The sequence below is a fragment of the Microchirus variegatus genome (genome assembly GCF_963457635.1).
Source record: "Microchirus variegatus genome assembly, chromosome: 5".
Taxonomy (NCBI): Eukaryota; Metazoa; Chordata; class Actinopteri; order Pleuronectiformes; family Soleidae; genus Microchirus; species Microchirus variegatus.
The window spans coordinates 23734607-23761710 of NC_139806.1; the positions used below are offsets into that span (position 1 = coordinate 23734607).

Genomic DNA, 27104 nt, shown 5'->3' on the forward strand with positions numbered 1-27104 from the left:
CGTTTTCCCATTTGGACCAAAGCTCACTGCTGCCGTTTTGTAATAAGGAATGGAAAACCTCACGGTAAGCAGATATTCTGTTTTTTACAAAATGTTTTAAATGTGTCATTCAATAGACCAGGAAATCTAAATGTAATGCACTGCAGTTATCCTGTAAGTGGCTGTATTTGATCATTCTAGTTGGCTAGAGTCCTAAACTCGTGTAGAAGGTGTCTCGTCTTGTACTGTTATATAACCTCTCCATTTTATTTTGCTTTTAAAGAATCAGTTTTTGTGCTGTCGTATTTGTTTGCAGACATTCGATTGATTAATTAGCATTTCTGTGTTTCCAATGCTGCTGCTGACTGACCTGTACTGTCCTTCAGCCGGAACAATGGCGGGAGATCATGAACAAGAAGATGCAGTTCCCTCCGCAGCTCATCGGTGCCATTCAGGAAGGGAAAGTCGAGATTATATGTGGACTGCTGCAGATCGGTGATGGCATCATCCGTCAGCTGGATGAATCCGAGGACCGACAGTGGAGGGAGGCCCTTAATCTGTCCATCCGCCTGGGCAATGAGGATGCCATGGACGCCCTCTTGCAGGGGGTCAAGTTTGACTTCCGACAAATTCACGAGGCTCTGCTGGTCGCCGTAGACACCAACCAACCCAGGGTGGTGAAGCGTCTGCTGGACCGCCTTGACCAAGAGAAAGGCAACAAGATGGACGTGCACTCCTTTTCTCAGGCCATCTTTGACCACTCTATTGACAACTCCCAGTTTGCCCCTGGAGTGACGCCTCTGACCTTAGCCTGCCAGAAGGACCTGTATGAAATCGTGGCCATGCTCTCCCAAAAAGGTCACATTATCCCATGGCCACATAAGATATCCTGCACCTGCCTGGAGTGTCGAAACGGGCGACAGTATGACTTGCTGAAGTTCTCCTTGTCTCGTATCAACACCTACCGTGGCATCGCCAGTCGAGCTTACTTGTCCGTCACCTCTGATGATGCCATGCTCACTGCTTTCGGTCTCAGCAGAGAGCTCCGTAAACTGTCGCAGAAAGAGCCGGAGTTCAAGGTCTGAGGCCATTTCTCGATAATCCAGGCTTACTGTCCACATTGGGTATCTTGTGTTGTTGCTCGACTTTGGCTGTGTTCCTCTCCCCTGCAGCCTCAGTACCTGGGCCTGGAGGAGCTCTGTCAGGAGTTTGCTGTCGAGTTGCTGGGTATGTGTCGCAACCAGAGCGAGGTGACCACAATCCTCAACAGCTGTGGAAACGACAGCCAGGATGACATGGACGAGCAGGCCTTCGAGGAGGGAATTCCCAACCTTTCACGGCTGCGACTTGCTGTCAACTACAACCAGAAGCAGGTGACCAGATGCACAAACTCTTGTGCAGAAATGAGCAAAGATGCCACTTGATCCATAATTTCTCCCTCTGTGTTTTTGTCTAGTTTGTGGCACACCCAATCTGCCAGCAGGTGCTTTCATCCATCTGGTGTGGACACCTGTCAGGCTGGAGAGGCAGCAGGACGGTCTGGAAGCTGTTTGTCTCTGTAGGCATCTTTATCACCATGCCCCTCCTCTGCCTTATCTACTGGATTGCACCAAAGTCAAAGGTCACAGTAACAGAAAAACTCCAAAATAGATGTTTCTTCAATGTTCCGATCAAGTGGTACAACATTGGGGGGGCTGACGTTCTTGTGTGTGTGTGTGTTCACCAGTTAGGAAAGATCCTGAGGATTCCTGTGATCAAGTTTCTTCTTCACTCTGCCTCTTATCTGTGGTTTCTCATCACGTTACTCGGAGAATCAATAACAATGGAGTTGTATCGAGACAAATTTGCCTCCCGACATCAGAACATCCTTCACAGCTCCTTCCACATGGTGTGGGTGGTTGGTATGTTTCTGTGTTTCAAAGGTCCAGTGTGTAACTCTAGATAGTCTAATGGCAGACATTGAACATTCTATCCATTTTTGGTCATTTATGCAAGGGCCTTTAAGGAGGCCACCATTGTGTGTTGCCATGTTTCCAAAACTGTTATGATGCGGAAGGTAACCACGCAAATGAAAAAGAAAATCCTGGTATCCAGAGGCCACTGTACTTCCTTCCTTGATGTAACAAATCACACCTGAAAATATGTTTTAAAGGAGGCTCGTTCTGTGCTGTCACATGCAGGATTCTTCTGGTACGAGTGTAAGGAAGTGTGGATCGAGGGGCTGCGGAGTTACTTCCTGGATTGGTGGAACTGCTTGGACATGATGGTGCTCAGCATGTACTTGGCATCGTTTGCGCTGCGCGTGCTTATCGTGCTGAAGGGTTACATCCTCTGCCACGATCATAGCAATGACGAGTGTGTTTATTTCACACAGACTGGTGAGGCGACAGCCCAATTGTGACTAGTCGTTCTGTTGTTCATGCTCTTCGGACTAAGTGGCTGTGTGACCTTTTCCTGCAGTGCGTAACGACTGGCACCAGGAGGATCCTCAGCTGATTGCAGAGGTGCTGTTTGCGGTGACCAGCATGCTGAGCTTCACACGGCTGGCGTATATCCTTCCAGCCCATGAGTCACTAGGAACCCTGCAGATCTCTATTGGGAAGATGATTGATGATATGATGAGGTACAGTCACTTTAAAATGTTCCTGCTGCACTATATTTTGGGAATTCAGGTCACATGACACCTGACTTTTTTCTCTTTTTTTTCCAGATTCATGTTTATATTGATGATCATCGGAACAGCCTTCCTCTGTGGCATCAACAACGTCTATGTCCCCTACGTCATCTCTCCACATCTCGGCAGGTAGGAGCCTGTTGATCCTGAGAGGCCACAGCTGAATGAGTTCACCCAGGAAGAATTAGGTCAGCTGCAAATATTTTCCAAGAGCTAGAGCAGGGATTCAGGGAAGTGTGTGCCACATAAGTCATAAAACTACATAAACAAAAGATTATTATTTTTTTATTCTGTTCTAGGTTTTTTTCCATTAAATACTCCTCAAATATTTAGGATTGCTTTTGATTCTGTAATTGCGTAGGATTAATTGCTAATAGTTGCATTTATGGGAACAGGTTTATGGAGGACGGAAAGTTCCAAAATTAAATAAATAAATGTGTCATTAATTAATTAAATGTGTTATTAAATGTGTCATTAATTAATTTCAGTTAGAGAATTTATGACACATTTAATTAATTAATTAATTAATGCACATTTATTTATTTAATTTTGGCACTTTCTGACCATGAAATAATTAATTAAATAGTGAAATAATGATGTATTTTAGGTATTTTAATTAAGTAATTACACATTTAATAACACATTTAATTTTTAATGACACATTTAATAACACATTTAATTAATTAATTAATTAATTAATTAATTAATTAATTAATTAATTAATTAATTAATTAATAATTATAGTGTTTTGTAGTCTAAATGTAGAAAAGTTTGTATGTTACAAACATCACAAAATATCCAACTACTATAAAGAAGCCTGACTCAAATTTCACGTTACGTTCTGCATCTTAAGGAAATAAATAACGTATCATTTTGAGTTTTGTTGGGCTTTCAGTATTGAAAATTGGCCACAACATTCTTACATTTTTTTTGAATGGCTGAGCCGAGTAATAGCATTGACTGCTCTCAATCTCAACAATTTCTCACAAAACAGCGTTTATTCCTTAAAACTGGTACTTCCCCAATACACAAGTTATTAATACATCAATATTGGAAATATTTTAAAGGGTTTCTTGTAGCTTTGGCTGTTGATGCTCATTTATTGTTGAAAGTTCTACCTGGAAAATGCAATAATATTGATTTCAGTGGTGTTCAAAAAATGGAATCTGTAAAACAACATTTGACATTCCTACAGGTTTAATGAGACATTCCACTTCCTGTTCTGGACCATGTTTGGCGTGGCCAACCAGGACTACGTAGACATGCCACAGTTTGTGTTGGCAGAGTTTGTGGGCAGGATCCTGTACGGCATCTTCACGCTCGTCATCGTCATCGTTCTGCTCAACATGCTCATTGCTATGATCACCAACTCCTTCCAGAAAATCGAGGTAAAGAGGTCTTTCTGTCACAAAAACAATAACAACAACAACAACAACAGCGTGAGATAAAGACTGCTGAACATCTCAACGTGTCTATTCCAGGATGACGCAGATGTAGAGTGGAAATTTGCTCGGTCAAAACTGTACCTCAGTTACTTCAGAGAGGGCCTCACCATGCCTGTGCCCTTCAACATCATCCCCTCACCCAAAGCTTTCTATTACGTCATTAGGTGAGTTCAAAACACTTTTAACCTGCAAAGACATTTTTTTATTATTATTATTTAATTGTTTTATTATTATTTTTTTTAAATGTATTATTATTTTTTTATTTTATTTTAATGTATTTATTGTATTTAATTTTTTTTAATTCTATATTATTAATTCAATGAAATTATACTCCAGGGGAATCTTCAGGCGAATTTGCTGCTGCTGCTCATGCAAACCTGAGGACAAATATCCGCCTTTAGCCTCTATGGTAAGTCTGTGTTTAACAGAAATCTGTACATTTGCAGCCAGATAACTATTTATTTTTTTATTTTTTTATTTGCTCATTCAAACAACTGTGCTACATAAGAACGATAAAGGAGGTGAGGACGCCCAGTTACCTTACCGGCAGCAGGTGATCCGGGCTCTGGTGCAGCGCTACATTGAGTCGGCTCGCAGGGAGTTTGAGGAGACCAAGAGGAAAGGTAACAGTTACTATAGAAAACTGGATATTTTCTCATTTTCTGACCATTCCCCCAGAGATGCATGAAAATGGCATAAGATCAGCATTTTCTAGCTGGTAACACGCTACGTTCAAAGTCAACTAAATCACATTTCTGCCTCATTCTGTTGCTCAGTGTGAGGTCATCTTGACCATAGCTTTGCATTTAAATGTGTTGATTTGACGCCATTTCATTGGCTGGTTAGATGTTTGCAAGATGTTTTACTAATTTAAAGGTGCATTATGTAATAAATCTAAATCAACTGGCCATAAAATCCTCCTAATATGTCACAGAGACTCAGGAATAATAATCATATAGCAAACTGAACTCACCAACAACAACAGTACAGCCAAAATATTTGCATAAAAAAAAATATTTTGCAGACTGCAAATCATGTTCATGTTTTGAAATAAAAAAAAATGGCATGTGGCGCCACCTACCGCCGTCTACCAATCATTGCAGTCAGTAGAGTCTCAGCTGCCGAGCAAACACGGGTTGCCAGTTACGTCAGAAAACGAAACCTAAAAGACCTCTGTATTTTGAATTTGAATGTTTGAACCGTTTTTGGCCACATTCTTACATATGGCACCTTTAAAAAAAAGTCTGAATGCAGTGTTGTGACTGGACTTTTCTTTTCCCTCAGACATTGGAAATCGCATCACTGAGCTGAGCAAAGCGGTCATCAGGATGCACGGCGACATGAAAGTGATCCAGCAGTGTCTGGTGGATGAAAACTTTGGAAATGATGCATCGAAAAAGGATGGCTCCTCCATACTGGGGAAATACATCATCGGTGCCAAGAACAACTTCAGAGGCTTTAACAGCAGTATTGAGGACAACAACGCAGCACTTCAAGTGACGGTGCACGAGGAAGAGGAAGAGGTGGATAAAGGTGACGCTGACACAAAAGAGGAGTCAGGCACACAGCAGAATCAGGTGGCCACATGTGAAGCAGAGGAGACAAAGAAGGAAACAGACTGTGATGTGGTAAAGATGGAGGAAGGCAGAGCTAAAGCAGAGACAGGAGATGAAAAAGAGACAGAGAAAAAGGAGGAATTGAAGGTGGAAGCAGAAAATAAAAGAGAGGAAGTTAAAGAGGAGGGAGCAGCAGGAGCAAGTGTCAGTAATGTTGACAGAAAGGTGAAATTTGAGGCTTCACAGGATGAGAAGGTCGGGAAAGTCGAGAAACTGTCAGGGACCGCAGTGGGCGAAAACCAGGTGGAGAAAGCCGCAGAGCAAGCAGACGACGTCCAACTCGACAACGAAAAGACGAACGCGAAACGATTCGAAAACAAGTTCAAGGACATAGAGCTGCAAGAAAGGAAGGCCGAGCCCAAGTGGATGAAGGGAATGAAGCACGAGCGAGACGTAGCCAAGACGGGCGGCGACGCCGAGATTCACAAAAAATCCGGCAACAAGATAATTCCGTCGCCAACAGGCAGCAGCAGCTCCAAGGACACAGGGTTTGGTTCACAAGAGGGGGAGGAATCGATTGACGGCACACTAGTGAGACCATAACCTCTGCCACGCCCGTTTTAAAAGGTCAGACTTAGGCTCTTTCGGTCACCATGTCCAATATTTGAGGAGAGGGATTGGTTTTAGAAACCTTCAATCTGATAGTGAAAGAGATAAAGATGGTAAAAAAATATATATGTTTTTTTTGGCATGTGGCGCCACCTACCGCCGTCTACCAATCATTGCAGTCAGTAAAGTCTCAGCTGCCGTCATGGAAACGCGTCATGGCGCCAAAGCACTATTTTAAATGTATATCAGGAGCTGAGTCAGTTCTACAGAGGCCGCTTAATTTTATCATTTACCCATGGAATTTGAAAAACATTGGGGCGTATTTCACCTTTCAACTTTCCCCTGAAGATAACAGCCAACAATGGACAAATTAAACATCTTTGGATTTTGATGCTAGCTGGAGGTTAACGCGCGACGCGTTTCCATGACGACTGACCGGAAAAAGATGCGCATGACGTCATGTTTTTGTGCCGCGACACCGGAGTCCAGGCACCGTTTACCAGTTAGACAAACTAAACATCTTTGAGTTTTGATGCTAGCTGAAGGTTAGCATCAAAGGTTCTTTACAAGTGTCCCTAAACGGGGTCATACCTATGTTTCCCAGGTCCTATGTTCCCCGATCGGGGAACATAGGACCCGGGAAACATAGGACCTTTTTTTTTAAAAAAGGGTCCTATGTTCCCCACTTTGTGGAAGCCTGGGTGTGGAGCTCCAGGGTAAAGGGGTAGGGGTAGGGGTAGGGGTAGGGCTAGGACTAGGGCTAGGGTTAGGGTTAGGGTTAGGGTTAGGGTAAGGGTAAGGGTTGGGGTTCGGGTTGGGGTTAGGGTTAGGGTTAGGGGTAGGGTCCTTTTGGGTGAACAGCGGGGAACATAGAACCCTTTTTTAGAGAAAGGGTCCTATGTTCCCCGGTCACATACAAAGCGGGGAACATAGGACCCTTTGGGTAAACAGTGGGGAACATAGGACCCTTTTTTAGAGAAAGGGTCCTATGTTCCCCGGTCACATCCAAAGCGGGGAACATAGGACCTGGGGATCATAGATACGGTCCCCCTTTAAACCACATAATATAGTAAAATTAGTAAAAATATGGAGGTGAGGATAATTTGAAAGAGTTACAGTAGCTTCTCATTCACTAGGTTCAGTCACTCTGGGTTTGTTTTCACTTAAATTAGCCGTGTCCATTTCCGTTTTGCAGTAAACGTCTGCTTTCTAAAGGAATTAAACACTTCACAATCACATCTGCCTCCGTGTCTCTGTGTATCTCAGACACTCGACGTCTGCGTGTAGGAGAATGTCTGCACTGAGGTTATCATATTCAGGGTTCATTTCTTTTCAGTGCGCCGACACCTGGAGCCACAGTGTGACAGCACAGGTCTCAGCTTGCGTTACACCCACTGCTCCCATGTGGTCGCATGCATGAACACACACCGCTTCATTAATCAATTGCCCGCAGCGTCTCGGGGCCCAAAGGCTCACACTGCAACACCCAGACTGCTCGGCGGGAAAAACACCTCACTCTTTGTTACAGAATCACTTCACTGGTGTCATCACTGTTTCCACTTTTCTTTATAGATGTCATGAGCCTGTTTTTTAATTCTTCAATAGTTCAAAAGGTGCAACACTTCTATTTTAATAGTTATTTTATTTGACTAATTTCATGTCACACAGGTGTTTTCTGTCACCAGACAATAACCACGGTGTTACAGCAGCTCGCACGTCCCTAAAGACTCCATCGCATTTCCGAGAAAACAAGCGACACCATCATCATCATCGTACGGACACTTACTCGTTCTTATTTGGCATAATAATCTCTGCAAATTAAGTGAAACTGTGAAAAGTGAAAATCCAGTCAGTGTGTGTTTTTAAATTAAGTTTTACTTCTGTGTATGTGTGACCTCTTTCAATTTCTGGTTCATTTTCTTTTTATCTAATTATTAAATCTGGCATATTTCATTCATTAAATTGTGTCTATTAATTACCAGTATCAGTAACTTGTATTGCAATTATAATATATGTATATACATATATATAATTACTATAATTGCAATAAAAAATTAAGTTTAGTTATAGGTGAATATATGTGTGTGCATATATATGTATGTATTACACATATATAATAATTATAATACATTTTATTTATAAGCACCTTTCAGAACACCCAAAGACATTTAACAGGAAATAATGATAGTAATAATAATAATAAAACAGCAGATCAAAGTTTAAAAAAATAAAATAGGACAATGCAATTAAAGTATGCTGATTTTTTAAAGTTTTGATTCAAACAGAGGGAGTCAATGTTTACAATTCCTTTCTTCCATGTGTGATGGAATCTTACTTTCATGTCTTAGTTGTATACAGTATTAGGAAATAGGAATGTGTGTGCATAAGATTGATTTATTCAAACTGTCAGGACAAATAACTAGAGTTAATAACACATTGAGACTTAAATTATACAAAACAATTTGATTTCCCATGCACCTTATACAAAAGACAAACCACCTTGACGATTATGAGTGTGTGACCCACTTATTACAACAATGAATTTATAAAACCCTAACCCCCATCGATACACATCATGAGGAAAATTCAGAAATATTTAAATAAAGACTGCACACAAGGTAGCAGATATGTAAAAAATACACTGTGATGACATCATATACAAATAAAAAATCATGTTTGATGGAAAGAGCTGTGGTTTAGACAGGTATATACAGAAAGTGTACTTGGAAGAGTTAGGAGCCACACATCAGGCACTCGTCTTTGTTCGCTAAGGAACAAACCATGGCAGCAGTGTTTTGCTCTTTGCTCTCCTCCTCCACACTCGTGGTGGACTGGGCCTCCTTTAGTTTCTCCTTGTTCAGCGTGAACTGAATGGGCTTGGCGGCGGGTTTCGTCCTCAGGTAATACATGCCAGTTTTCAGGCCCTGCAGAAGAAGGAGCACACGCTTAATAAATATGTTTCTTGGACTTACAGTAGACCGTGACGCGTCAGTGCTGACTTACCAACTTCCAACCATAAAAGTGCATGCTGGTTAGTTTGCCATAGTTCGGCTCAGCGATATGGATGTTGAGTGACTGGCTCTGGTCAATGTAGGCGCCGCGATCTGCTGCCATCTTCAGGACAGTCTTCTGGGAGATTTCCCACACGGTTTTATACAGCTGCTTCAGATCATCAGAAATCTCTGCTATATCCTGTGGACAAGTCAGACATTTGAATATCAAACCACCACTCTAATGATACACAGCTGCCCTAAATTAACTACATTTAACAATGGTTCTGGAATGGTTAATACATCAGTATGTAAAAGCTCTATAACCAAAATGAGTTTTAGTGGTTGAATGTTATACTTGATTCATTTCTGACTCCTTACCTGGATGGAGCCGTTCTGAGCGATCAGCTGGTTCTTCATTTCATCGCTCCACAGTCCTCTCTCTGTGAGGTCCTTGAGCAGGTGAGGATTTACAATCTGTAAGAGGCACAAATGAACACTTAGCACATGTTCCTTTTAAAGCTGAGGTGAAAATATCCGTTATGAACTGATTCTAATGATTCCGTAGACATGACAGCGTCATGGCAGTTTCATGCATTCATGCTATGGCGACCCCGCCCACATTGAGGAGGTACTATTGTAATGGATAAACGATGTGACTAATACCAACCTCTAACTGTTTAATGGAAATGCGCCGTTGGCGGCAAGATAACTTTCACTTTTGATATTTGGCAGTTATTCAAACATTTAGGAATTACGATACTGAGAATTTGACGTCACAAACGTGTGACTCACTGGTCAATCTGGTCTGTGATTGGACGGTTGTTCCGCAGATGTCTTGAGGACTACCGTAATGACAAGTTTATGGGCGCAAAGCTCTATTTCTCTGCTTTCCGATATCCATTCATGGATCTTCCACTGCTCTATCCTCCACATCAGGGTCGCCTCTCAGCGGACATAGGGCAAAATGCGGGGTCACACCCTGGACAGATCACCAGTCCATCATTTTTAATTCTATCACAAATCATAAACAGTCTAGGAGCTACGGTAATGAGAAGTCTAATCCTGTAGGTGACGACAGGTTGGTAACAAAAGGGTTAAGGTTTAAAATGACTTTAGTGCTAACCTGAAACTCTCCTGAGAGCACCCTGCGGGTGTAGATGTTGTTGGTGTACGGCTCGATGGACTCGTTGTTACCAAGTATCTGGGCGGTGGAGGCTGTCGGCATCGGGGCCAAGAGCAGACTGTTCCTCACGCCGTGTCTGAGAACACACAGTGGTAAGGGAGGGCAAAGAGTCAGGGACGTGCTACAATCTTTACACACAGCAAATATAAGATACACTCATGAAAACTTACTTTGCAATTTTCTCCTTCAGTGCGCTCCAGTCCAACAAATCCGTTGGTGTTTTACCCCACATATCAAACTGAAGGATCTGAAAAACAAAATACAAAAAAAACCACATTAGGACATGAGCCCCATCTGCTCAACGTCGACCCCGCAAAGGATTTAAGACGGTGTGAAATCTACTCACTCCCTTGCTGACAGGAGAACCGGCGTAGGTTTGGTAAGGGCCGAGCTTCTCTGCCAGCTCACAGCTGGCCTCCAGTGCAGAGTAGTAGATGGTCTCAAAGATCTGAATGTTCAGCAACTGGGCCTCTGGGCTTTCAAACGGATATCGCATGAGGATGAAGGCATCAGCCAGACCCTGCACGCCGATTCCAATTGGCCTGTGACGTTTGTTTGACCTTTCCGCCTGTGCAGCAAAACAGAGAAAATTATAAATATAATCCTTTATTAGTCCCACAATGGGGATATTTACTGGAACACACAAGACTGCGCTGTGTGGTGAGTAAAAATTGAACATTTGATAAAGGAAAATACCTCAGGGACTGGGTAGTAGTTGATTTCAATAATCTTGTTCAGGTTTTTGACGATGACTTTGGTGACGGAAGCAAGCTTTTGAAAGTCAAAGGTCTTTTCTGGAGTGACGTACATGTTGAGTGCGATGGATGCCAGGTTACACACTGCAACCTGAAACAACAAAATAGATAGATAGTTTTTGACTTGCTCTCTTCAAGCACTACTACTACTACTACTACTACCTCTACCTCCACAAAAACACTGAACTATCCTTTTAGGTTTCGAGAAACAAGCTAAGCATGAAGCCTCACCTCGTCGTCGCTGGTGTACTCCACTATCTCTGTGCACAGATTGCTGGATTTGATGGTGCCCAGATTCTGCTGGTTGCTCTTCCCGTTGCACGCGTCCTTGTACAGCATGTACGGCGTCCCCGTCTCCGTCTGCGACTCGATGATGGCGTACCACACCTGCTGAGCCTTCACCACGCGCTTGGCCCGGCCCTCCTTTTCATATCTGAGGACATCGAGGAGACGCATTAACGCTGAGGAAATGTCTTACTTGTTGAGAGCAAAGTTTGCGTGTGTGTGTGCTGATTTTTATTACCTTGTGTATAGTTCTTCAAATTCCTTTCCCCAGCACTCTTCTAACCCAGGACACTCACCGGGACACATCAGAGACCAGTCCTGTAAAATACAGAATGTGATTGGATTTGTCATTAATTTGAGTTCCATGTTTCCTTGTTAAAAGACAAGACAAATAGAAGGGAATAATAATCCCCAAATGCCATAAACTGTTCAGCCCTTGTACAGAAAGCCTTCACTAGTCACCTGATTGCTTTCCACTCTCTTCATGAAGAGGTCTGGGATCCACATAGCGAAGAACAGGTCTCTGGCCCTCTGCTCCTCTTTACCCGTGTTCTTCTTCAACTCTAAGAAGTCAAATACATCGAAATGCCACGGCTCCAGGTACACGGCGAAGGCTCCAGGTCTCTGTACACAATGAACACAGTGAGTTTAAGTTTCATGTCACATGTTGGTGTCGGGCTTGTTTTCACTTCCCCTTTTATTTTGGTAAACGTTCATGTCTTCCTGTCATGCTGGCACTTCATCTGCCTTGACGCGCCTCCCCTAATTACCTCATGCACTTCACCTGGTGATCCTCAGTCATCACTCACACCTGCACTTGATTCCCTCTTCCCCTATATAGTGCTACAGTCCCTCATATGCCAGTTTTGTTTTATTTCCAACTTTGAGGACAAAGTGTTTGGGAACAATAAAGACTCTTGAACCTTTCGTCTTGCCTCTGGTCTCGTGCATTTGGTTCCAAGCAGTGTCATCGCCTTCCTAAGACCCAGCTGCAAGACACCTGTAGTAGGTGAGCTACATGTGAGGCTCAACAAAGGCTTTTTTCTGCTTCTCTGTGTTTTCAAATATTTGTTTACTGTAGTGATGCGTCGCAGCACATTACCCAAACTGTATTGATACTGTGTCGGTACTGTGTTGCTCAATACTGACACCACCTGGATCTTAAAAATCATTACCGGCAACCCAATAACAGGCTCAACTGATATACTGATTTAATGACCTAGTATAGGCTATCCAATAATATCATTTAAGGTATTGTATTTTATATTGTACTATTTCATTTTTTAATTAAAGTTTAAATATCTTTGAGGTCATAACATGTAAAAATCAAAATGAAAGTGTTGTGAATGCGAGAATCCTTATGTACTTTTACATAAGGCGGTAGAAGGTACATTTACAATTGCGGTTTATTTATTATGTTAATACTGTAGTCTGTAGTTTTTTCCCCCTGCTTTTAATTTATCACCTGTTGCCAATGTGTAGCAAGTTTTTACAGTTTCTGGTTCAGTGTCACATGTCTGGTTGTTGTCTTCCTGTTTTTCATGCGTTTTGTTGCCTGCTGCAGATCAAATGTCCTCAGGGATAATAATAATAAAGTTGAAGCACTTTGTCCCAAGAGGAACATTTGTGCAAACTGTGAGTCTTACCTTGTTTCCCCCCTGGTCAACATAGCGTGCAGTGTTGTTGTACACTCGAAGCATAGGGACCAGTCCGTTGGAAGTGCCATTTGTCTGGAACACACAGACCACTTTAAGTCATATAAACCTTTACTAGGTGTAAATTCTAATGTTCCCAATGGTATATTTACTCTTTCTCACCCCAGCAATGTAGCTGCCTGTCGATCGGATACAGCTAACTGCCAAGCCGATGCCGCCGGCTGATTTGGAGATGAGGGCGCACTGCTTCAGTGTGTCGTAAATGCCCTCGATGCTGTCGTCCTTCATGGTGAGCAAGAAACAACTGCAGAAACGACACAAAACATTAAGTTACCACAATATACACAATATGGACTTGATATTAACAGTATGTGATTTGTATTTGCTTTTCAAAGGAGGCCACTTGATCGGCTACAACTATATTTTGGAATTTGCCTTTTTCTTTATTATACTCATGTAACGGGGGAAGAAACTAAATGACATCTACAGTTGGATGCAGAAAATACAAATCGGCCCAAGCACTCCTGAGATATATATGTATGTAAACATATGTATATATATCAACATATTGGATATCCTCACCATTATTCAGAATAATACCTTTACAAAAGACCTAATTACATGAAACTAACCCTATGTAATGGTGTAATGCTTACCTGGACAGCTGTGGCTTGTTGGTGCCAGCGTTGAACAGTGTGGGGGAAGCGTGGGTGAACCACTTCTCCGACAATAAATTGTAGGTCTCGATGGCCGCGTCAATGTCCCGTTGATGGATCCCGACAGCCACTCTCATGAGCATGTGCTGAGGTCTCTCGGCAACTGCGGGAACACGGTTTAAATATTCACTAAACCATTCCAAAAAAAAAAAAAAAAAAAAGACTTCTAAAGAATGAAGTTAACGCTGACCTTTGCCATTAATCTTCAACAAATAGGATCGCTCAAGAGTCTGCAAAAGCAAAATAATGAGAAAGATGAGTGAAGGATTTGAGTGAGACCATGAATTTATTGTATGATCAGTGATTACCTTAAACCCAAAGAAGTTGTAAGAGAAGTCTCTGTCGTAAATGATGGCCGAGTTGAGGCACTGCAAAGACGAATGTAAAACATAATTAGCATTTTTTTTCCCCATTCGAAAAACATAAATGTAATACAAAATCAAAGGTGACATACAGCCTTGTTTTCCAGGACGATGTCCAGCGTCTCCTTGGAGATCATTGGAGAATGGCGCTTATTTAATGGGTTGACGTATGTGTACAGGTCTTCCATCACATCTATAGAAGCACAAATAAAGACATTTAAAATGATTACTTTGTCATCTGTGAGAACACAAGGTGTGTATCGATCGAGACAATGAATGTGCGTCCATTATGATGTTTTAACGGCTTTTACTCACCGCTGAACACTTTCTTGGTCTCTTTATGCAGGTTAGACACAGCGATCCGTGCAGCCAGGATGGCGTAGTCAGGATGTTTGGTGGTGAGGGTGGCGGCGGTTTCTGCTGCCAGGGTGTCCAGTTCCACAGTGGTCACTCCACTGTAAAGACCCTGGATCACCTTCATCGTGATCTGGGTCTGCAGGGACAGAGATGACAATAGTAGGATTTTAAACTCTTATTGCGTGTTTTGTTCTATCTCATCATTCTGATTCTTTCTTCACCTTTAAACCCGATATTGTGTGTCGACATTTTTAAGACCCATCTTTTAAGCCTGCTCTTAGACTGGACTTCTTGTCCCTATTTTGCTTATTTACATTTGGCATTTTTTTCTGCTTATTTATTAACCTGCAGGATTGTTGTAAAATTTTAATATCTGGTGAATTTGTCTTTACTTGATTCTTCAATTTTACTCCGTAGCGATTGTGAATGTACTTACTTATTTATAACCTTTTGTGTCTTTTCTTAATAATATATTATATATATATATATATGTGTGTAGAAATAGATATATAAAGATGTGTTTGTTTGTGAGTGTCTTTGTTTTTATGAGGGGGAAATTCTTGTGCTCCAAAAGGATTGTACCAAGTAGATGACAAGTGTAATATCGCACATGCTGGAAAGAAATGCATGTGTATTTGTCGTCGGCGAAGCACTTGATGTGTTTGAATTGTAAAACAAATCAAGTTTGACAGAGTGTCAGAGAAGATGCAGTTGCAGTTTGAACTTACCGCGTCCACAAAGTCCGAGTTGAGTCCATAGCAAAGCTTCTGAATCCGAGAGGTGATTTTATCAAAAGTAACTCCCTCCTGGCGGCCATCTGAAAATAAACATTTGACTGGTCATTTTTTTAAAAAATAACTCTTCAATTTAGGGCTGCAATGATTAGTCGATGACTAAACTAATCGCCAACAATTTTGCCAAACTGATACTATTATTTTTTTACAGGTTTTCAGCTTCTTAAAGGTGAATATTTTCTGGTTTCTTTGCTCCATATGACATAAAAAACCTGAATAATTTTGCTTTGTAGACAAATCCAGACATTTGGTAGAACTTTATAATTAATTTCAAAGTTTGGTAAACACCAATCAATATTTCACGTTGATCAATCGAGAAAATAATCGTTAGTTGCAGTTTTACAATGTAAAATACAATGTATATTTTATGTCTTTAATATATAATTTACATAATAACGAGAACAAATATATTAAATACAAAATAAAAAAGGTAATTACAAAAAAATTAAGAAATACATTTTGGCTTGTAAATAAAATGGCTAATACAATAATTTTCTTTATTGAATAATCCTTCTTATTCTCCCGATTAATCGATTGTAATTTGTTTGGTCCATAAAATGTTAATCTGTGTTTCTCAAACCTGGAAATGAAGCAATTCTCAAATATCTTGTTTTGCCCACAGACCAAACTTATTCCGTTTTAATTATTTATTTAAGAAGCTGGAAAATCAGACACCTGTTTAAAAATGAAAAAACAACCTCAAACTGAAATAGTTGACGATTAATTTAGTAGAGTATTTGTTTCAGCCCTATAAGACAATCAAACTAACACAGTTGCCAACAGCAGTGAAAACCTGTATAACCGGTTCATGAGCAAAACAAAAAGTGTTCAATGTTGTTTCGCGCCAATACAATAATACATAATTGATAACCTGCTATTGACAAACTCACACATACACACACTAGTGACCAGAAAACAAAAACATTGTTAATTTGACGTAAAAAATAGGGGAAAAACGGTGTTGTATTCAAAACTATCGAGATAAAAAAAAAGGAAATAGAACAACAAACTGTGACAAGTGGAGTCTGTTTTTGTTCTTCCTTAACCGCAGTCTCTTTGTTTCATGTCTCGACCGCGAAAAGTACATTTTTAACAATTACAGTAAAAAATGAATAATAGAAACAGCTTCCATACCTCGTTTAATCACGTACATCCTGACGGCGGCTGTTCTTTCAGTCGTTAAACGTCTTTCTTCTCGGTTGGTGACACTTGTTACAAACTGTAGTTTCTTTGTATCCTGGTTATTACACTGTAACCTAAAGAGACACCGGACCAGCACCGCTGTTCACTCTCTTCAAGTGAAGGCGCCAACCCGAAAACCACTTATACCAGCGCATACGCTGCTTTGTGAGAGAGGCTTAGCCAATCAGAGAAGCCGGCTGGCAGACTGTTCAGCCAATCACGAGCCAGTGCGCCAGCCTCTGACAACTTCCGGTTGCTTTTCCGGTCGAACGTTCGGCGGGACATTTCGAAATGACAGATCCAGTTTGTTTTAAACCTGTAATTATGTGTAGACAGATAGACAGATAGACAGATAGACAGACAGACAGACAGACAGACAGACAGACAGACAGACAGATAGATAGATAGATAGATAGACAGACAGATAGACAGACAGATAGACAGACAGACAGACAGACAGACAGACAGACAGATAGATAGATAGATAGATAGATAGATAGATAGATAGATAGATAGATAGATAGATAGATAGATAATATTTTAAATAACTATATGAGAGTTCCTGGTTTAATTAAGATACTCAAATCTTAATGTTTAATTAAAATGTGTTGTTTCATTTTATATATACATTTTAATCTTGTAAATATTATTTATGGAGCACTTTCACGCACACAAACATTTTAATTTAAAGTGTCTATTCAGTGACTGGTTCAGAGCTGAACCCCCTTTTGCCTGCACTTAACAGCACTTTACATTTTAATATTTTTCTACACTGTACACTTTTAATCATTTTATAGTAAATTATAGTTTTATGCTGCACTTTAGTCTATTTCTTTAGATTCTGTACTCTGTTTTATTGATGTTAGGATTGAGTTTTGCTCAAATTGTAGATTTTTATGTTTCCAAATTTTAAATTACGTACATTTTTATGTATGCAAATGTGTATGAAATGTGCTATAGAATTAAAGCTGTCTTGGCTTAATTCTACACTGAACTGAATTATATTTCCCCTTCTTTAATTGTAAATCTAGTTAGTGTTCTTGTGACGTTAAAGCTGTTTTATCAGTGAATTTAGCTGCTTATTTGGAAGTATTAACAAAAAAACTCATCATTTGGGCCTTTTCTCTCCTAAGACTGATTTGTAGGAAAAGGTGCAGGTTTGAGTCTTTGTCACACTGTTTTTGTCTGTTTGTGAGCATTACAACTGAAAAAAATATTTCTGGCATTGTACTGTATGTTATGCCAAAGGAGAACATATTTAAAAGTTTTCAGTGATCCAGGGCTGGCACTGATCCAGATGTGTGTGGTGACATGGCAGGGAATTGAAGAAACTGGGAAATGACTAAAGACTAAACAGACTAAAGGCAACAGCATGAATATTATTTTCTAATAAATATAAAGAAAGACACAGATGGACTCGAACAGTTTGTATATGCGTATTCCAGGGAAATGCACATTTTAATTTTCATCATTGTAATTGTACAGTGAAACTTGTTTCATAGATTTGTTTACGTTCCAAACAAATAAGACACTGTACTGTAAGGCTGTGAGTGTGAATTTAAATTATTTTAGTGAATGGGAGAATTTTTATAGCCCAGCCTGATGTTCACCTGCAGTACCACCAGATTCCACCAGTGGGCCTCAGCCCTCTCTCTAGGAAGCGCTGACCTACATTTTCTCGAGCTTTTATTTTGAAGGGTAAATGAGCCGGTGCTAAAGCTAATCTGGTGCTAATGGCCCCAGAAAGGTAAAGCAGCACTCCGAAGATGGCAGGGGTGTTTGAAGTGGAGGTGGATGGTGTGGAGCACGACCATGGACTGGAGCAACACGGCGAAGCGAGCCAGGTGAGACGAATGTGTGCCCGTCGAAGTTTTACAGCAGATAACTCCGACGGGGCCGGTTTATTTATACACCGGGGTGGCTGGCTAGCTGGTTCGGGCATCACGGAACTGTTGTTAGCTGCTGCTACCGTTCACGGGTTTAGCATACTGCTAGCAGCTAGCCACGTTTACACAGCCGGCTGTCATCGAGCAGAGGCGCGGTACCTGGACGAAAGTGTCGTTCAGTCAACATAAATGGGTGCGCTTCGTTAAATTGAAAGTAAATTGTTAGCGAGACGGCTAAGGGTGAGCCACTTAGCATTGCTAAGGTAGCTAACTGGCTAGTCATGCTGTTATGCGATGAAAGTGCTCCAAATATTGTGTTTACAATCAAAGTAAAATATTGCAATATCTTTGACACTTTCACTGTTTTTCCCAAGTGTCCTTCAATGTTCTAAGTAATAAAGCTGATGTGGCGCTTGGGGTCAAAGGTTACCTACTGACTTCTCAATGCTTGTGTCCTAATGATTAATCGGTGTCAAGTCAGAGGAGCTACTCAAACCACTTCCTGTGGGATTTCACTCACATGCTCACACCCATACATTGATGTCAAAGTGTAGAAAACGTTTGATAATCAAATATGTCAATCTGAGCTGCTTCTGAGATGCCATCCTTTTATGTGTTATTGCTGCATTGTATTATTATAGCCTGATCTACATGCACACACACATGCATTTCACCTGTATTTTGATCTCAAACTCGTTTTTCCCGAGGGAAAAATTGATTATGCCAAGCCTATGGCCAAAAGATGTGGGGATAAATGTACACACATTCCTGAAATATATTATATCACAGAGTACCCTACGATATGATACAATATGATTATGCAATATTAATTTATTGCAAGCCGGCGTCATATAGCGATACATCACAATGTCTGTCTAACTGAAGACAATTAAGTCAAAAGTGCAGGAATTCTCTATTTATTTACAACATAGAGAACAAAGTGCGTAAGGTATTGAACGGATGGGGGCATCTCTTAACATAGCTTTCTCCACCATTATCACTTATTATATATTATTGACCCGCCCCTAATATATATATTTATATATAAATAAAAAATAGCTTTATACTCAGCATTAACTGTGAATTTGAAGTATTAACATATTCATCTCATTATTTTGTCCTTTTCTCTCTTAAGATTGATTTGTCCAAGCTTTCACCAGAAGAGAAGTGGAGGTTAGTGTCTTTGAAAATGTTGTGCCTCAACCAAGGAAGTTGTTTTGAGCTGGTTTGTCTGTTTGTGAGCAGTGTAACTTGAAAAGTAAGAGAGGGATTTTTGATGTCATTTTCTGGGGATGTATGTTTGTGCTAAATTTTCGTAGAGATCCAGATACTGCCCCTAATTTGAGATTTTATTTTTTAAACTATTAAAATTTTTGGAAATGGAGCAGCTTATCACTGGGAGTCACCATTATTTAGAGGTGTTAAACGCAGACACACCCATCGTGCGTCATGAATCGTCAAATTCTTTGGAACATGTCAAAGTATTTGTAGCTGAGCATGTTCTTCTTCCTCCACAGGGTGGAGCATGCAAGGATGCATGCCAAACACAAAGGCCATGAGGCCATGCACGCAGAGATGGTGCTCATCCTCATAGTTACCCTGGTCGTCGCCCAGCTAGTCCTTGTGCAGTGGAAACAGAGGCATCCAAAGTCATACAATGTAAGACACAAAAAGAACATTGTTGGAGGTTTTTGTATGCACATTTTGGATCAGAATCAGAATCAGAATACTTAATTAATCCCCGGGGGGAAATTGTTTAATTGAAAACAAAGTTAAAGTAAGCAGGAGCGACTGGAACAGGCTGCATACGCCGCGACGCATGCGCACTAATTACACTTATTCAGAAGAATATACACTACTCAGAAAAAGTTAGGGATATTCGAACCTAAACCTACACTATAACCTTTAGAGGTGAACTTAATGTGACCTTATCTAAACTTTTGAATGCACATGTCCAACTTTTCAGTGTTTCAGTACTTGTTGTGTTCTCTGACAAGGAGCTCAACAGCAAAATTCACAACAGGCATTTGATCCGTGAATCGACCAATACATTTCCTGGTTCAATTAGAATCGGAACCCTGCAGGGGTACCTGACCACACCACCAGGCCTCAGTGCTGTTCGCTGATGAAAGTCTATTCATGTTGAGCAGAAATGATAGCCGCCGACGATGGTGGAGTCAAAGAGAGCGCTATGCATCAGCCACTGTTGTCACCAGACGAGCCTATGGTGTGGGCAGGTGTGTCTAGTCAGTACAGAGCTGCCTTCCACTTTGTGAATGGTACAGTGACGAGCCCAAACTACCTGAATAACATCATTAATCCAGTCATTCTGCCTCTGCATGAACAATACAAACCTAATTTCACCTTTATGGACAACAATGCTCCAGCTCATCGAGGTCACACCATTAAGAAATGGCTGCTTTCTGCACTTTCTCCAGACCTGAATCCCATAGAAAACCTATGGGATCAGCTTAGCTGAGTCACCGTGTAGAGCCTTCAAGAAGAGTGGGATGCCATGCCTCAGCAGACAATAAGTCGACTTGTGAACAGCATGAGATGCCGTTGTCGAGCTGTAATTGATGCTCAAGGGCACGTGCCAAGTTATTGACATTTTTTGTTGTCGTATACCCACCACTGTTGGTGGCTTTTTGTTTCAATATCCCTTACTTTTTGTGAGTAGTGTACACATTAGTTAGGGGGTTTGTGTTTGTTCATGGTTAAATATGTCCTTCAAAAGTCTGCATTATGATATTTTCAATGTTACCTCATAACAGCTGTTTTATCTCTGAGGTGTATCTAACCTTTTTGCTCTTCTGTCTTGTCGTCCAGCTGGTGACTCTGTTTCAGATGTGGGTAGTTCCTCTCTACTTTACGACCAAACTTCACTGGTGGCGGTTCCTGACCACGTGGTTCATTTTCTCCATCATCACAGCCTACATCTCCTTCCGTGCCACTCGCAAGCCACTTGATTGTACCACACCAAGGTATAGCTGTTGTTTACACTTTACCACACTGCCAGTGAAAAAGGACTGAACTGTTCATATGAATGTTTTTATCTTGATCTAACACATTCTTTTCCTTGGCCTCTGTAGGTTGGTGTATAAGTGGTTCCTCCTCCTCTACAAAATCAGCTATGCCATAGGGATAGTTGGCTACAGTGTTGTCATGTTTACACTTTTTGGTATTAACCTAATATTCAGGTATGTATTGTCAGATCTACATTTCTCTTTTCCCCATTTCAACTCCTTAACATTATAAAAACATGAGTGGGTTTTAAGTTAAGAGACAGTAAACTTTAAGAGTTACAAACCTTTGCCATCCCAAAAGCACAAGCACCTTTTACAACATTATTAATGGCTACATGGTTGCCTATTTATGCCATGACATAAACTGTCATCTCAAAATCAAAGGATTGTAGAAATTGACTAAAGACAAAAGGAACCAAATCCACCTGTTCTGCCTGTTTACTAACCCCAGGTGTGTGTGTTTATCCTGTCACATGACAAGTAAAGTAAACATTATGTGATCATTTTACAAACCTGTAGCTTTAAGGTAAACGTACTTATTTCTGTTTAGACTGTTGAGAAAAGGAAATAAAACACGCCTTTTGTTACTTCCGATATCCTAGTCATGACCTTTTGATGATGTTGGCTTGACTATTGTTTTTTGTTGTTGACATTTTACTGTCCAAACGTGTATATTTTAAATGTTAATTTGAGACGTATTAATACGTCATGGAAAAATGCGTTTTTGACTGATGTTCACAGAACCTGAGACAACCTTTCAGCATATTCTCAGCATCATGAACATTATACACTCGTCCTGCTGTTGCATGTTCTTTACCTGCTGAGTGGACAGATCATTTACTGACAAAGTATTATTCACTGAGGCATCATTTCACTGAGGCGACAACAGGATGGTTCTTTTTTTAATCAATTCAGATTGTTTCATCTTTCAGGGCATCACTTATCACTTGCTGAGATCTGATTTTTTTTATTTAAGCTAAATAAACTGAAAATGTTGTGGAAAATGAGTGCAATTTTTCTGTTGAAAGTTCAAATTAGTTGCTGTCACAGCGTAGAGAAACTGTTTTGATACAATCTCTCAAGGACATGGTCAAATATTTTTGCAAGTTCCACCAAATTTGGATACTTTTCTTGTTTTTGAAAAGTATCCAAACATGTTAAAGAAAACCAGCTTTACGACTCTTTAAACATATGGTATATGAGACTGAATGCAGCTGCTGCAGGTTTTGAACCGAGAGCCATGTTTTTTTCTCTGTGCAGGATAAAGCCAGAAGATGCAATGGACTTTGGTGTTTCTTTACTATTCTACGGCCTGTACTACGGAGTCCTTGGAAGGGACTTTGCAGAAATGTGTGCGGACTTCATGGCTTCAACTGTTGGTGTAAGTGAACTGAACAGTGATGATGTTATAGTGGTTACTATTTTGCATTGTTTTCTTTTTACTTTAGTCTCTTTTTAAATCAATTATTTAGACCAGTGGTTCTTTTGTATCAAATATCACCTTAGAAGACATTGACCTCTTGAAGTAACACGATTATCACCAACGTTAAAATACGGTGTAAAATAGTCGGAGTAAAGTCGGCTATGGAGGCCGATTTATTCCCACTTCACACACTAGTATAGGGAGTAATAAGGCGACTCTTATGATTATTCTTTAATTTTTTTTACATTTCTTTTGTCATTTGTTTGACACCAGAGGAAGCTCGCAAAGTTTGAGCACCATGGATTTAGATGATCCAATTGATTAAATGAATAACACAGCGTGCTCTCCTAAGTATTAACCCTAGCTTTGCCCCCATATACTTCTGTGGAACAACCACCCAATCACAAGATTCACCAGTTATCTTATTCCTAAATGGTTGAATAACTGCCAGATATCGAAAGAGAAAGTTATCTTGGAAAAAGGTACAGAAAGGGGCACAAACACTCACTCATTGAACATCTTTTGACAATAGTACAGCCATAAAATCAATATAAATCCAGGCAGACTCATGATCTTGATGGCCATGAGAAGGTTAAGAAGTAAGGAGTACATATAAATGGCTCTTTCTAAAACTAAGAAACATTTACATGTATTAAATGAAGGTGTAATTGTAGTAATGACTGTTTCCTCCTCCCTCTTTCTTTCTCTGTAGTATTACAGTGCGTCAGGCATGCCAACCAAACACCTCTCTGACAATATCTGTGCCGTGTGTGGTCAGCCGATTCTCGTGGACGTCAGCGAAGAGGGGATTATTGAGAACACATACAGATTATCCTGCAACCATGTGTATCCTACCATTTGGTTATAGACATATATTTGTCCATGCTATTGTCTCTCATCAGTGTCGAAGCATTTAAGGTAAACCATTAGGTTTCGTTTTCATGGATTTGTGTCAAAACAACACTGCACTAGTTAGCGGAACTGATGAGCTTCTTTGGTTTTGGGTGCATCTTGTTCAGTTGAATATGACCAAATGAGAACCATTTCTCCAAATAAGAATAGAGCACAACTCATACATCAACCGGCTGATGTAGTTTAATCCTATAATGGATATATATATATATAATGGATCTCATGCATAACATGACACAGAATGAGGAAACAAATAGTTTAACTTAATAAAACAGACAGCGTGGTCTATTGAAGACAACCAGGAACTAGACATTGAGACCTTTAACTACTTAGGAAAATGTTTACTGGCATTAAAAACAAAGTGAGAAGTGTAAGATCTATCTGTCATGGACTTCCATTCAAATGTCCAATTTGTATCCAGAGTTTAGAGACTGAAGAGGCCACTAAAGTACATACAATTCATCGTCAAACACAGTTTGAGATTATTTACTTTGTCATATGGTGTGTTGCCACGCTGGATGTAGTCCATACACAACTAGGACCAGTTCATTTCTTCTTTCATCAATCAAACGGTCGTTTAAATGTTGAGAAAGATAGTATTTATATATTTTGAATAAAATGTGTACCTTTTGTACTATTTGATCTGTTCCTAATAACTACACATGCAAAGCCTTAACTGCACATACAGGTTCCATGAATTCTGCATAAGAGGATGGTGCATCGTTGGAAAGAAGCAAATGTGCCCTTACTGCAAGGAGAAGGTGGACCTGAAGAGGATGTTTAGTAATCCGTATCCTTTTTACTACGCAATCTGCCCTTTAATATCACAATAATGCATTGCTAAATTGCTTCGTGGTTTATGCACATATTTTATTTTATATGGTGGGATCAGAAAAAGTAAATCACATCATCAGAGTATCATCAGATTAGCGACATTCTTAGATATTAAAATTGTATTTGTATAGTGCCAAATCACAACATGCATAATCTCAAGGCACTTAATCTGCAGAAACTTTACAATATTGCAAACTTTCAGCCTCAGAGGATTTATCTGTCTAGTGGATACATGTTATATATGACGGCGATGTGCCTGCGAGAGCCTGCAAATCATTAGCCTAATAGCATAATTGCCTGTAATTTCTTTTGGTAATTGTGATATCTGCCTAACTTTACCAATGTGCTTGTTAAAAATGTGCTTCTGAAAACGTTAAAATATGACTTGGGCAACTGTGCTATTAGGCTAACGAAATGCTAACTGCTGTTAGCTCCTAGTTTCGTTTTACTTTTTTTTTAAAGGTGGAACTTAAGAGATATTACTAAACAGAGCGTTCTGAACAGGGCTGATTGAACTGCTGTGGTGCTTCATCCTTATGGTATTTTGACCAAAGCATGTCACAGACATGTTCATTAAGACACCAGGGAACTAGGTTAACTTGGAGAAATAGGGTATAATATGACTCCTTTAAATATTTTTAAAATGTAATTTAAAAACTTGGTCTAGAACTCCAGTCTGACATCATATCTATTTTAGCCACAGATGTCTCATCAGCATTCAGGAAATGCAGTCATGCCAAGTTACAGGACACGGATGTCTTTCTGGTAACAGAAGTTTTGACAGTAACGTTTGGGTCAGTTTTCAAATTGCTGGCTGTTGGGAACCTGAGAGGAGACCTTTATAGGTCGGATATACCAAGTTCCTGTTCCTTTTTGTGGTTTAGAATTCACCCTTAATGCAGAGCCAACATCTGTGCAATGTTCTAAATAATGATACCTTGGAAACAAAAACCCACAGAGTTCAACGTGCATCAGCAGAAATGTTCAGTTTGTTAACCATTTCATATGCTGCTGAAAATAGTTTTCCTTAACCTGTTGTTTTCAGGTGGGAGAGGCCACATGTCATGTATGGACAGCTGTTAGATTGGCTGCGCTACTTGGTGGCCTGGCAGCCCGTTATTATTGGATTTGTGCAAGGTATCAACTACACTCTGGGTCTTGAGTGACCTGCGACTGGCAGAAATGGACATGAGTGAAGATATGCACTGGCTCGAAAATACTGACGGGCCTAACATGGAACTAAAACACCAATAAAAAAGTGTCTATACATTTTTGTATATATTTATAGGCACATATTATCTGTATTTTCGGTTTATTTTAGTAATCTCAATTTGGAAGTCTGTGTCGATTTCATCACGGCGTCGCACAAAAATGGTTGCCGCATCTTTACAGTCCAGTAACACGGTTCTCAAAATCATTAGACAAGTTCTTATTTTAATAATTTATGTCTTAAGTATGTTAAAAGGTTCAAGGATCATGCTAGAGTTTGTTTTTCGTCTTATTAATCTTAAAATCTCAGTCTCAGTGGTTACCACCGTAATTACAGACTTCCCCTTGAGCCGTTTTGCAACTGTGTCGGTTTTGGTGTGAAGTAATCTCTGTTTGACCTGCACCTATGAGTGAGTTTCCTAAGTGCTAAGAGTCATGTGTCATGTGACCATAGGCCTTGTCATTAGGAAAAAAGTACTTCTTTATAAATGGAGGAGTCTTTATACAGTACTTGTTCAGATCTAAAGTTCTCATTGGATTTAAAAATGTCCCCATTGTCTTCACAGACTCATAGCAGTCAGTTTTGCTTTTGGGGACGTTACTGTCTGTTAATCTGTCTTCTGTTTTCATTAAAGCTTTTATTTAATCCTATTTTTCAATTACCTGCAGGTGTATCCAACCCTGTTGGTGTGGTTTTGGTTTATGTAACTTGTCTGCGGTTTTCTTCAGCACTAGTTTCTACCAGGGAAGTGCTCTCTATGATACTATAGCAGTGTGTAATCATTCAGAATGTCATGCACTAATCATTAGTCCTTTTTAATTTGTTATTTTCCTCCTGTAATATGGTTGATCTTTACCTGTTTTTATGTTTCATCAACCCGTTAATAACAAACCAAAGCTAAGTTGCGAGCCAGTAAGTGGAGGGAAAATCTGATGAGGAAAGAAAGCATAACTAGAATGATCCTTTTACTTTGTGTGTGTGTGTGTGCTGATGGTGCCAGTCTTAATTTTAATGTGATCTGATCATTTTGAGGTCCTGAAGCGACTGTAAAACACAGCCAACGTGATCATACCGTTTTACTGTTCATGTTTCGATCGAGATCTGTTAATAAATGTCATATGGTTTAGGTTTTTGTCCATGTTTGCATCTTTCCAAACTAGCTTCATTTTTTTTTTACAGATGACAGATTTGGTACCACATTAGTGATGTTGATGATTCAAAGAGTTTTAAAATATGACGTATGTGTCAAATACCCTCCAGGAACTAGA

At 40.1% G+C, this 27104-nt stretch overlaps 3 protein-coding genes across 3 annotated transcripts; 2 read left to right on the forward strand and 1 right to left on the reverse strand.

The window, feature by feature from the left end:
* Positions 1 to 49: 49 nt before the first annotated feature.
* LOC310927337 (short transient receptor potential channel 2-like) lies at positions 50 to 6257 on the forward strand (the record flags this gene model as incomplete). Its single annotated transcript, XM_083889632.1, has 13 exons — positions 50 to 64; positions 366 to 1058; positions 1152 to 1352; positions 1436 to 1600; positions 1706 to 1880; positions 2160 to 2357; positions 2440 to 2602; positions 2690 to 2782; positions 3849 to 4041; positions 4135 to 4262; positions 4435 to 4507; positions 4607 to 4721; positions 5383 to 6257. The coding sequence occupies 13 exons, from the start codon at positions 50 to 52 to the stop codon at positions 6255 to 6257; spliced, it is 3087 nt and encodes a 1028-aa protein (XP_083745758.1).
* A 2738-nt stretch (positions 6258 to 8995) lies between these two features.
* LOC310927166 (ribonucleoside-diphosphate reductase large subunit) lies at positions 8996 to 14705 on the reverse strand (the record flags this gene model as incomplete). The annotated part of the gene is made up of 17 exons (XM_083889451.1): positions 14528 to 14705; positions 14305 to 14405; positions 14159 to 14218; positions 14041 to 14080; positions 13791 to 13953; positions 13297 to 13438; positions 13126 to 13209; positions 11942 to 12103; positions 11718 to 11797; positions 11426 to 11627; positions 11136 to 11285; positions 10786 to 11007; positions 10610 to 10686; positions 10380 to 10515; positions 9635 to 9730; positions 9267 to 9455; positions 8996 to 9187 (listed from the first exon to the last, which is right to left on the reverse strand). The coding sequence occupies exons 1-17, from the start codon at positions 14691 to 14693 to the stop codon at positions 8996 to 8998; spliced, it is 2262 nt and encodes a 753-aa protein (XP_083745577.1). The 5' UTR covers positions 14694 to 14705.
* A 3547-nt stretch (positions 14706 to 18252) lies between these two features.
* Positions 18253 to 26925, forward strand: rnf121 (ring finger protein 121). Its single transcript, XM_083890023.1, has 9 exons — positions 18253 to 18389; positions 19567 to 19604; positions 19949 to 20090; positions 21261 to 21415; positions 21524 to 21631; positions 22718 to 22838; positions 23593 to 23726; positions 24481 to 24582; positions 25672 to 26925. Exons 1-9 carry the CDS (start codon positions 18312 to 18314, stop codon positions 25790 to 25792), a joined length of 999 nt encoding a protein of 332 aa, XP_083746149.1. The 5' UTR covers positions 18253 to 18311; the 3' UTR covers positions 25793 to 26925.
* Positions 26926 to 27104: the final 179 nt, after the last annotated feature.

What these genes read in the sequence shown, in the direction of transcription:
- rnf121 (XM_083890023.1), top strand. Translation starts at nt 18,312, where the DNA reads ATGGCAGGGGTGTTTGAAGTGGAGGTGGATGGTGTGGAGCACGACCAT. An exon ending in AACACGGCGAAGCGAGCCAG is followed by an intron (nt 18,390 to 19,566) that starts GTGAGACGAATG and finishes TTCTCTCTTAAG; the next exon opens with ATTGATTTGTCCAAGCTTTC. An exon ending in TCACCAGAAGAGAAGTGGAG is followed by an intron (nt 19,605 to 19,948) that starts GTTAGTGTCTTT and finishes CTTCCTCCACAG; the next exon opens with GGTGGAGCATGCAAGGATGC.